General features: G+C 37.2%; 1 protein-coding gene across 7 annotated transcripts in view; it reads right to left on the reverse strand.

Moving 5' to 3' along the window:
• The window catches only part of LOC127985962 (uncharacterized), a 215,384-nt gene extending 204,382 nt beyond the window's left edge, over nt 1-11,002 (reverse strand). For 3 of the 7 annotated variants that reach the window (XR_008160708.1, XR_008160709.1, XM_052588177.1), the window contains exon 1: nt 8,273-10,089. Coding sequence is in view for 3 of the 7 variants with exons in the window: in XM_052588177.1 (XP_052444137.1) it covers nt 8,273-9,874 (1,602 nt within the window). In the remaining 4 variants the exon portion in view is untranslated. Of the gene's footprint in view, nt 1-8,272 lie in introns of all 7 variants that reach the window. The other 4 variants (XR_008160710.1, XR_008160711.1, XM_052588179.1 and 1 more) reach the window with 4 other exon arrangements.
• Between the last annotated feature and the right edge of the window lie 384 nt (nt 11,003-11,386).

The following is an 11,386-nucleotide window of genomic DNA, read 5'->3' on the forward strand; positions in this document are numbered from 1 at the left end:
ATCATGCTCTGCTGTCTGTGGGTTTGATTTAGTTATTTAAATGACAGATTAGTTATTATTTAGTCAAAGTACACATCTATGATGACATCACTGAATTACCATTTTTGATGCATTGTTCAAGTCTTCAAGCAAGGATCAAACATGTAATGTAAAACAGAGATCATTTGTGTCTCTCAGGCTGTGAAGCGAGATGTCAGTATATCAGTATTTCCAGCAAGCTCTCAGTCTGAATAATCAGAGAATGGACTGAATCACTGGAATCAATGACACACTCTTGAATCTTGATGAATCTTTAATATTTTTATTGTTAAGTGACCCACATCACATAGAAACTCTGATTCTATCAGATGGTTTGTGACCCAAATTACCAAAAAACTAATCTTAAGACATTGTTGAGAAGCACAGCCAGGTTGATAGGGAGACCTGAGAGATTTGATAAAGAGTTGATAAAAAGCTGAGAGATTTTTCTTCTCAGTTCAGTGGAAACACTCAGCAAGACATGCTACAGATTTTGAGAAGTGAATTAACATGGAACATGGAAACAGAAACAGAAATATTAATTAAAAGAAAACAAGATAAATTGGAGAGTCTTTATCATGAACGGGTAAACGGAGTTATGGTTAGGTCACACGCTGCTTGGATGGAGAAGGGAGAGAAGTGTACGGCGCACTTTTTACGGTTAAATCAAAGAAATTCTGTTAAAAAGAATATCATGAGTTTATACAGAAATAATGTCTTAGTCACAAATCCACAAGAAATATTGCTGGAAGAATGTGAATATTTTAAAACTCTATATTCTAACGATGCAATACTGGAGTCCCTAAATAGTGTGACTGAGCAATATTTCCCTTTGAATAATGTCTCTATGCTTTCTACTTCGCAGAAATTAAGCTGTGGAGGCGAAATAACAGAGCAGGAGTTATTGGAGGCAATTAATTCATTTTCATCTGGTAAATCTCCTGGTATCGATGGAATTCCTATCAAGATGTATAAGATTTTTTTTACAGAAATTAAAAACCCTTATTAGAATCTTTCAACTTTTCATTTCAACAAGGTGTTTTATCTAATTCACAAAGAGAGGGAGTTACCTCAATACTTTTAAAACAAAATCCTGATGGGAAATATAAAGACCCAAAATGGTTAAAAAAAATGGCGTCCATTAACCCTGCTCTGTTGTGATACTCGTATTTTATCTAAATGTATTGCTTTAAGAATAAAAAATATAATTGGAGATGTTATAAACAACAATCAAGCAGGTTTTATTAAGGGGAGATTTATAGGAGATAACTTGAGACAAATACTGGACACTTTACATTTTTATGAGAACCATCAGGAACCAGGATTATTGTTTATTGCTGATTTTGAAAAGGCGTTTGATAAAGTTCAATGGAAGTTCATAAAACAATGTCTTAGCTTTTTGAATTTTGGGAAAAACTTAATACAGTGGTTTGAAACTCTTTATAATCATCCAGTTAGTCGAGTGATTAATAACGGTCATATATCAGACACATTTTTATTAATGCAAGGAGTCCGTCAAGGGTGTCCTTTGTCACCGTATCTCTTTATTTTCTGTATTGAAATTGTGGCTATTAAAATTAGGAACAATCCAGATATATCAGGTCTATTTCCAAACGGTAAAGAGATTAAGCTAACAATGTATGCTGATGATGCAATCTTTTTTATAAAACCAACATAATCCACTTTGAAAGGACTAATAAGGGAATTAAATACTTTTTCAAAAATATCTGGTTTGAAACCTAATTTAGCGAAATGTAACATTCTGAGAATTGGGACATTAAAAGACACAAATTTTATTTTAAACAGTTCTGTTCCTGTTAAATGGATTAATGGAGACGTTAATTTACTAGGGATTCATCTACCTGATAACTTTAAAGAAATTGTTAAATTCAATTATGAGAGAAGGATGGAAAAGGCAGATAGAATTTTACAACCTTGGAGGGGGAGCTCTCTGACATTTCAAGGAAAAGTAACTCTGATTAATACATTAGTAATTCCACAATTTACCCACTTAAGGTTCTTCCTTCACCTTGTATGAAGTTCTTCAAACATTTCGAACAAAATTTTTTACAATTTATATAGAACAATAAACAAGATAAAATTAAAAGGCAGTATTTATATAATTCTTATGATAACGGTGGACTGAATTTGAAAAATCTTCGAATGATGGATTGTTCCTTGAAAGCCTCCTGGGTTGCTAAAATTTATCACAACAAACAATGGATCAAAAGCCAGAGATTATATTCAGCCTTTTCCTTTTTCTCGAATAATATATTTCCTTTTTACCAATTAAAAGCAATACATATTGATAAAATATTTCAAAATAGTTTAAAAGAGTTATCACCATTCTTCAAGGATGCACTGAAAGCTTGGTTGAATTTCCAGTACCATCCTCCAGATACAATTCAAGACATTCAGACACAGTTGCTATGGATGAATTCAAACATTAGGGTTGGAGACAAGCCACTGTTGGGGGAGGAATGTGTCAAAAATGGGTTATTTTTTGTCAATGACCTTTTAGATTTATCTGGAGATTTTATTTCTTATGAAAACTTGAGAAATGTTTTTAGCATTTCTCTCAATCAGTTAAAATTCAACCAGCGGATTTCTGCAATTCCTAAAACTTGGAAAATGAAACTGCAAAATGAAAAGAAGAATAAATTAATGGTTTGTCTCCCACCAATAAGATGCCTTAAATGGTTGTCTGGTGTAAATTTAAATAAAATAATATATATTTGGAATTTAAATATTACAGGCACTGCACTTTTTCCACACAGAACACTCCTGTTTTGGGAAGATGAATTTAATGATCCAATTTTATGGAAAGATTACTTTAGAAAAATGTATAGAACTACAATCAATTCATATTCCAGAATATTTCAACTTAAAATCTTTTATAAAATTATTGCAACAAAAAAATCTCTGTTTAAATGGCAGATAGAAAAGGATCCCTGTTGCAGGTTCTGTGGGGATGAGGAGGAGGACATGATGCATTTGTTTTATTTTTGCCCACATGTGGCTAAGTTTTGGGTCAGTATACAGTTATGGTTAAGGTCTATGGATATTGTTTTGCAAATTACACCTCAGAACATTTTGTTATGTGTCTTTGAGGGAAAATGCATACACTTTTTGAATATGATTATTTTGATGGGTAAAATTTGTATTTTTAAAGCAAAATCTTTATCAAACTTATGTAAAAACACTTTAAGAATAGAGTGTTTTATTAGTATATGCTAGAAACAATTATTGCAACAAATAATAACTGAGCATGAAAATAAATGGAATGTCTGCTTATTGGAGCTAGAGATATAAATATTAGGTGTACGTTCTTAAAGGTGCGCCATGTGTTATGGCATAAATGTTTTGCTAATTCTATTGTGTTTTTTGTTATTGATTTTTTGATTAGTAATATTGATTTATTTTATTTTTCATTTTCTTATGTTATTAACTTTGTTTGCTTTGTGCTTCGTTTCACTTTGCTTTCGTGTCATAACACTGTGTGGATGATTATGGTTGTGGTATGAATGTATGGTGGGGTGGGTGGGGGGGGGGGGGGTTGAAGCTTGTATTGTTATTTTGCTCTGTAATAAAAAAAAAACATGGAACATGGAAGCTCTAGTAATAATGTGCAAAATCAACTAAAGTTCCCATGATCTTTACAGATTCCTGACGTTCAAAAGTTTACTCAGAGTTAAGGCAGGAATAAACTACTCCACAGATCTGGAGTCGGCGTCAGGGGTGTTCTGCAGGCTTAGGTCAGTCAGAGATGACAGATTTCATGTAGTGTATGATGGACACCGACTCTGATGTTATTGGCTTCAGACTGTGATTCCATTTAGTTTAAGGATTTCAAAACATTTGATATTTTATGACATTTACACAATATTTAGAGACTGTGGATGGAAAATTTACCGTTGTAAAGTTCATGATTTAAATGTTGAAGGGACAGGGCAAGCTCCCAATAATCAGTCCCTCCAGAAAAACGTGATAATGCGATCGCATGATTTAATGCATAATCAGCCAAAGGCAGCATATTTATGCAGGGTCGCATTTTTTCAAATACGCCGCTCTTTTGCCGCATAAATTGCCAATTTCAGAAAGCAAAATATGCGGGGCTAGCATGATTTCATAATCATGATTTTCATAATTTCGTTGCAAAAACTCACATATATGTTAGCAGAAGTTGAAAAGTTTCGCGTTTACTTCACACAAGTAAAGCGCCATTTCTCCATATTGCCATGAGAACCTTATGAAGTGACGTAATTACGTGACGTGAACATCATCTGCAAACTCCGCGGTGAAACCAGGTTGAAACTTCATTCTTATTTGCCAACAAAAATTAGCACAAAAGAATGAGAAAAAGGTGTTGGGGGAATCACCTTTTTTTCTCTTTTTCATCAAACTGAAGTTTTTGCAAGTTCACGCAATTTCATCGCATAAAATTGCAAAAATATCCCGCATATTCCATCGCATTTTTTAAGAAAACGTGCTGCGAAATCAAGAATTTTTGCCCGCAACAATCACAAAAAAAGTCTGCGTTTTTCTGGAGGGACTGAATAATGCAACATAGATTTTAATAAGCATACACTGAATGGGTTGCATACTGTTTCATAATATACTGCAACAGACTATATATACCCCATGTAGTTACCTTGTGTTACCAGAACTTTCTTAGATAAATACACTGTAAGTACACTATAAGTACATGTTAGTACACGTACTGTAAAATAAAGTGCAACCCTATTATTTTATATGTATTGTTATAAATGATTATTTTCCCTTCAAGTTTGTGTAGGGCTTTACCTATTTAATGTTTTTGGATAACTATTCTAGCATTTGCTAGCCTACCATAATTCTTGCAAATAAATGCCTAACAATTAAAGTTTTGACGTAATGATTGTATTTACGTCCATATCTGATGATAAATTAGCATGTTGTGTTTTTCATTTACAAATTAAACTACATGAATGTTTAATTCCTCAGTGAAACACTATATTATTTATAATTTTGGTCTATTAATTAGCCAAAATAAAATGAAATATATTAAATTTTAATCTCCATTCTGGCAAAAATTCCAGTCAGCATAATCAAAGCTCGATTGGCATTTACAGTGGGCTATTATTTACAAAAATGTTCATAATGTTAAGAGATCATAATGAAGGGAAAAATTAATAAACTAATATAAAAATATAAGCAAAAATAATAGGCTAATAATAATAATAATAATAATAATATATTTATATAACAGGAAAAAGACGATCAGTTAATGGACTTATAATGGACTTAAAAGACTGTAGGATGGATATATTTGTTTTCATTCATGATAAGGACGAGGTTCGGAGGGCACTAAAGCGAGTGAATGTAAGGAAAGCAGCCGGACCTGATGGTATTTCTGGCCGTGTTCTGCGGTCCTGAGCTGATCAGCTCGCTGGTTTGTTTACATCCATTTTTAATGAGTCTCTTGCTACATCGGTGGTTCCCACCTCATTCAAAAAACCTTTCATCATCCCTGTGCCTAAGAACAATAAACCCTCCTGTCTGAATGACTATCGTCCAGTTGCCCTCACATCAATAGTCATGAAGGTGTTTGAGGGACTGGTTAAAAACATCATCTGCTCCCCCATACCGGATACTTTGGACCCTCTTCAGTTTGTTATCACCCAAACAGATCCACAGATGATGCCATCTCTCACATCCTGCACTCTTCTCTCACACACATCGACAGCAATAACAGGAACTATGTAAGGCTGCTATTTATTGACTATAGCTCAGCTTTTAATACTATAGTCCCCATAAAGCTAGATTCCAAACTCATAGACCTCGGCCTGAATTCTTCACTCTGCAACTGGATCCTTGATTTCCTCACCGGCAGACCTCAAGTGGTGAAAGCCAGTACACCTCCAGCTCCATCACCCTGAACGTAGGAGCCCCACAGGGCTGTGTCCTGAGTCCCCTGCTCTACTCTCTCTACACACATGACTGCGTGTCTTCCCACAGCTCCACATCTATAATCAAATTTGCTGATGATACTGTGGTTCTGGGCCTCATTCACAACAATAATGAGACCGCATACTTGGATGAGGTAGGGAAATGAACATCATGGTGCCAGGACAACTGTCTCTCTCTGAATGTGAGCAAAACTAAAGAACTGATTGTGGACTTCAGGAAGAGACAGCAGCAGCCCTATACTCCTCTTATGATCAATCAATCAATCACCTTTATTTATATAGTGCTTTAAACAAAATACATTGCGCCAAAGCACTGAACAACATTCATTTGGAAAACAGTGTCTCAATAATGCAAAATGATAGTTAAAGGCAGTTCATCATTGAATTCATTGATGTCATCTCTGTTCAGTTGAAATAGTGTCTGTTTTAATTTGCAATCAAGTCAACGATATCGCTGTAGATGAAGTGACCCCAACTAAGCAAGCCAGAGGCGACAGCGGCAAGGAACCGAAACTCCATCGGTGACAGAATGGAGAAAAAAACCTTGGGAGAAACCAGGCTCAGTTGGGGGGCCAGTTCTCCTCTGACCAGACGAAACCAGTAGTTCAATTCCAGGCTGCAGCAAAGTCAGATTGTGCAGAAGAATCATCTGTTTCCTGTGGTCTTGTCCTGGTGCTCCTCTGAGACAAGGTCTTTACAGGGGATCTGTATCTGGGGCTCTAGTTGTCCTGGTCTCCGCTGTCTTTCAGGGCAGTAGAGGTCCTTTCTAGGTGCTGATCCACCATCTGGTCTGGATACGTACTGGATCCTGGTGACTGCAGTGACCCTCTGATCTGGACACAGACTGGATCTGGTGGCCACGGTGACCTCGGAACAAGAGAGAAACAGACAAATATTAGCGTAGATGCCATTCTTCTAATGATGTAGAAAGTACGGTGTTATGTGAAGTGTTCCGGTTCCAGTTTACCTAATTAATGCAGCCTAAAAATCCTTTAACGGATTTGGATATTAAAAGCATATTAGTATGTTATGTGTATGCCAGGTTAAAGAGATGGGTCTTTAATCTAGATTTAAACTGCAAGAGTGTGTCTGCCTCCCGAACAATGTTAGGTAGGTTATTCCAGAGTTTAGGCGCCAAATAGGAAAAGGATCTGCCGCCCGCAGTTGATTTTGATATTCTAGGTATTATCAAATTGCCTGAGTTTTGAGAACGTAGCGGACGTAGAGGAGTATAATGTAAAAGGAGCTCATTCAAATACTGAGGTGCTAAACCATTCAGGGCTTTATAAGTAATAAGCAATATTTTAAAATCTATACGATGTTTGATAGGGAGCCAGTGCAGTGTGGACAGGACCGGGCTAATATGGTCATACTTCCTGGTTCTAGTAAGAACTCTTGCTGTTGCATTTTGGACTAGCTGTAGTTTGTTTACCAAGCGTGCAGAACAACCACCCAATAAAGCATTACAGTAGTCTAACCTTGAAGTCATAAATGCATGGATTAACATTTCTGCATTTGACATTGAGAGCATAGGCCGTAATTTAGATATATTTTTGAGATGGAAAAATGCAGTTTTACAAATGCTAGAAACGTGGCTTTCTAAGGAAAGATTGCGATCAAGTAGCACACCTAGGTTCCTAACTGATGACGAAGAATTGACAGAGCAACCATCAAGTCTTAGACAGTGTTCTAGGTTATTACAAGTAGAGTTTTTAGGCCCTATGATTAACACCTCTGTTTTTTCTGAATTTAGCAGTAAGAAATTACTCGTCATCCAATTTTTTATATCGACTATGCATTCCATTAGTTTTTCAAATTGGTGTGTTTCACTGGGCTGCGAGGAAATATAGAGCTGCGTATCATCAGCATAACAGTGAAAGCTAACACCATGTTTCCTGATGATATCTCCCAAGGGTAACATATAAAGCGTGAAGAGTAGCGGCCCTAGAACTGAGCCTTGAGGTACTCCATACTGCACTTGTGATCGATATGATACATCTTCATTCACTGCTACGAACTGATGGCGGTCATATAAGTACGATTTAAACCATGCTAATGCACTTCCACTGATGCCAACAAAGTGTTCAAGTCTATGCAAAAGAATGTTGTGGTCAATTGTGTCAAACGCAGCACTAAGATCCAATAAAAACTAATAGAGAGATACACCCACGATCAGATGATAAGAGCAGATCATTTGTAACTCTAAGGAGAGCAGTTTCAGTACTATGATACGGTCTAAATCCTGACTGGAAATCCTCACATATACCATTTTTCTCTAAGAAGGAATATAATTGTGAGGATACCACCTTTTCTAGTATCTTGGACAGAAAAGGGAGATTCGAGATTGGTCTATAATTAACTAGTTCTCTGGGGTCAAGTTGTGGCTTTTTTATGAGAGGCTTAATAACAGCCAGTTTGAAGGTTTTGGGGACATGTCCTAATAACAATGAGGAATTAATAATAGTCAGAAGAGGACCTATGACTTCTGGAAGCACCTCTTTTAAGAGCTTAGATGGTATAGGGTCTAACATACATGTTGTAAGTTTAGATGATTTAACAAGTTTATACAATTCTTCCTCTCCTATAGTAGAGAATGAGTGGAACTGTTCCTCAGGGGGTCTATAGTGCACTGTCTGATGCGAAACTGTAGCTGACGGCTGAATGGTTGCAATTTTATCTCTAATAGTATCGATTTTAGAAGTAAAGTAGTTCATAAAGTCATTACTGCTGTGCTGTTGGGAAATGTCAACACTTGTTGAGGCTTTATTTTTCGTTAATTTAGCCACTGTATTGAATAAATACCTGGGGTTATGTTTGTTTTCTTCTAAAAGAGAAGAAAAGTAATCAGATCTAGCAGTTTTTAATGCTTTTCGGTAGGATATGCTACTTTCCCGCCAAGCAATACGAAATACCTCTAGTTTTGTTTTCCTCCAGCTGCGCTCCATTTTTCGGGCTGCTCTCTTTAGGGTGCGAGTATGCTCATTATACCATGGTGTCAAACTGTTTTCCTTAACCTTTCTTAAGCGTAAAGGAGCAACTGTATTTAAAGTGCTAGAAAAGAGAGAGTCCATAGTTTCTGTTACATCATCAAGTTGTTCTGAGGTTTTGGATATGCTAAGTAATTCGGATACATCAGGAAGATAACTTAAAAAGCTGTCTTTTGTGGTAGAAGTGATGGTTCTTCGATACTTGTAACAAGAAGTAGAATTTACAATTTTGGCTATATGAAGTTTACAAAGAACTAAATAATGATCTGAGATATCATCACTTGGCTGAATAATTTCAACACTATCAACATCAATTCCATGTGACAGTATTAAATCTAGAGTATGATTTCGACAATGAGTAGGTCCTGAAACGTGTTGTCTAACACCAATAGAGTTCAGAATGTCTATAAATGCTGATCCCAATACATCTTTTTCATTATCGACATGGATATTAAAATCACCAACTATTAAGACTTTATCTGCAGCCAGAACTAACTCGGATGTAAAATCACCAAACTCTTTAATAAAGTCTGTATGGTGCCCTGGTGGCCTGTATACAGTAGCCAGTACAAACATAACAGGGGATTTATCATTAACATTGGTTTCTCTGGATAATGTTATATGAAGCACCATTACTTCAAACGAGTTATACTTGAAGCCTGCCCTCTGAGAAATCCTGAAAACGTTATTATAAATTGAAGCAACACCTCCCCCTTTGCTTTTTAGACGCGGCTCGTGTTTATAACAATAATCTTGGGGGGTGGACTCATTTAAAATAATGTAATCATCAGGTTTTAGCCAGGTTTCTGTCAAGCAGAGCACATCTATATTATGATCAGTTATCATATTATTTACAAAAAGTGTTTTCGTAGAAATGGATCTGATATTCAATAAGCCAATCTTTATCATTTGTTTATCCATATTGCATTTGTTTTTTATTTGTTGAACCTCAATTAAATTGTTAACCTTAACTTGGTTTGGACGTTTTTTGTATTTTCTAGTTCGTGGAACAGACACAGTCTCTATAGTGTGATAACTAGGTGAAAGAGTCTCTATGTGCTGAGAATTAACTGACCTCTGTGACGTGAGGCAGCTAGCAGACGGTCGGTTTAGCCAGTCTGTCTGCTTCCTGACCTGGGCCACAGTTAGTCAAGTATAAACACTAAGACTATTTGCCATATTTCTAGACAGAAGAGTGGCGCCACCCCAGGAGGGATGAAGACCATCTCTTTTAAACAGGTCAGGTCTGCCCCAAAAGCTCGTCCAATTGTCTATATAACCTATGTTATTCTGTGGGCACCACTTAGACATCCAGCCATTGAGTGATGACAATCTGCTATGCATCTCATCACCACGGTAAGCAGGGAGGGGACCAGAGCATATTACAGTGTCTGACATCGTGCTTGCAAGTTCACACACCTCTTTAAAGTTATTTTTAGTGATCTCCGACTGGCGAAGTCGAACATCATTAGCGCCGGCATGAATAACAATCTTACTGTATTTACGTTTAGCATTAGCCAGCACTTTTAAATTTGCCAAGATGTCAGACGCTCTGGCTCCCGGTAAACATTTGACTATGGTGGCTGGTGTCTCTATATTCACGTTCCGTACAATAGAATCACCAATAACTAGAGCACTTTCATCAGGTTTCTCAGTGGGTGCATCACTGAGTGGGGAGAACCTGTTTAATGTTTTGATCGGAACAGAAGAGCGGTGTTTTGACCCACGACTACGCTGCCTCACCGTCACCCAGTTGCCCTGCTGCAGGGGCTCTGCTGGAACCGGACAATGTACAGGAGTCCCTGAGCTAGACGCATCCAAAGCCATATCTAGAGCCCTAGCATTCTTACTGTCCTCAATTAAAGTTTGGATGCGTGTCTCTAATTCTGAAATCTTCTCTGTCAGCCTAACTATTTCCCTGCATTTATCACATGTGAATCCCTCATCAGCGACAGAGATAGATAAACTGTACATGTGGCAAGAGGTGCAAATAACAATTGTAGGAGAAGCCATTACTCACCGTGCTTGATGCAATATTCTTACTGCGGTTGTTTGATGAACTTGTGGAAAACTGCAGCGTGCTGATCAGATGATCAGCGGGACTCCTGTGGAGAGGGTGAGCAGCTTCAAGTACCTTGGTGTAAACATCTCGGAGGACCTGACTTGGACTACACACATTCAAACACAGGTTAATAAATCCAGGCAAAGACTGTACCATCTGCGACAGCTGAGGAAATTCAGGGTCTCACCAGCAATCCTGAAAACTTTCTATTCTGGGGGTATAGAAAGTGTATTGACTCAGTGTCTCTCAGTGTGGTATGGGAACAGCTCCAGTCAAGACTGCAAAGCCCTGCAGAGAGTTGTGTGCTTAGCTGAGCGCATCTCTGTGTCTGCTCTCCCTCTCTGCAGGACATCTACCTCAAACACTGCAGA

Source organism: Carassius gibelio, chromosome B21 (genome assembly GCF_023724105.1).
Source record: "Carassius gibelio isolate Cgi1373 ecotype wild population from Czech Republic chromosome B21, carGib1.2-hapl.c, whole genome shotgun sequence".
Classification (NCBI taxonomy): domain Eukaryota; kingdom Metazoa; phylum Chordata; class Actinopteri; order Cypriniformes; family Cyprinidae; genus Carassius; species Carassius gibelio.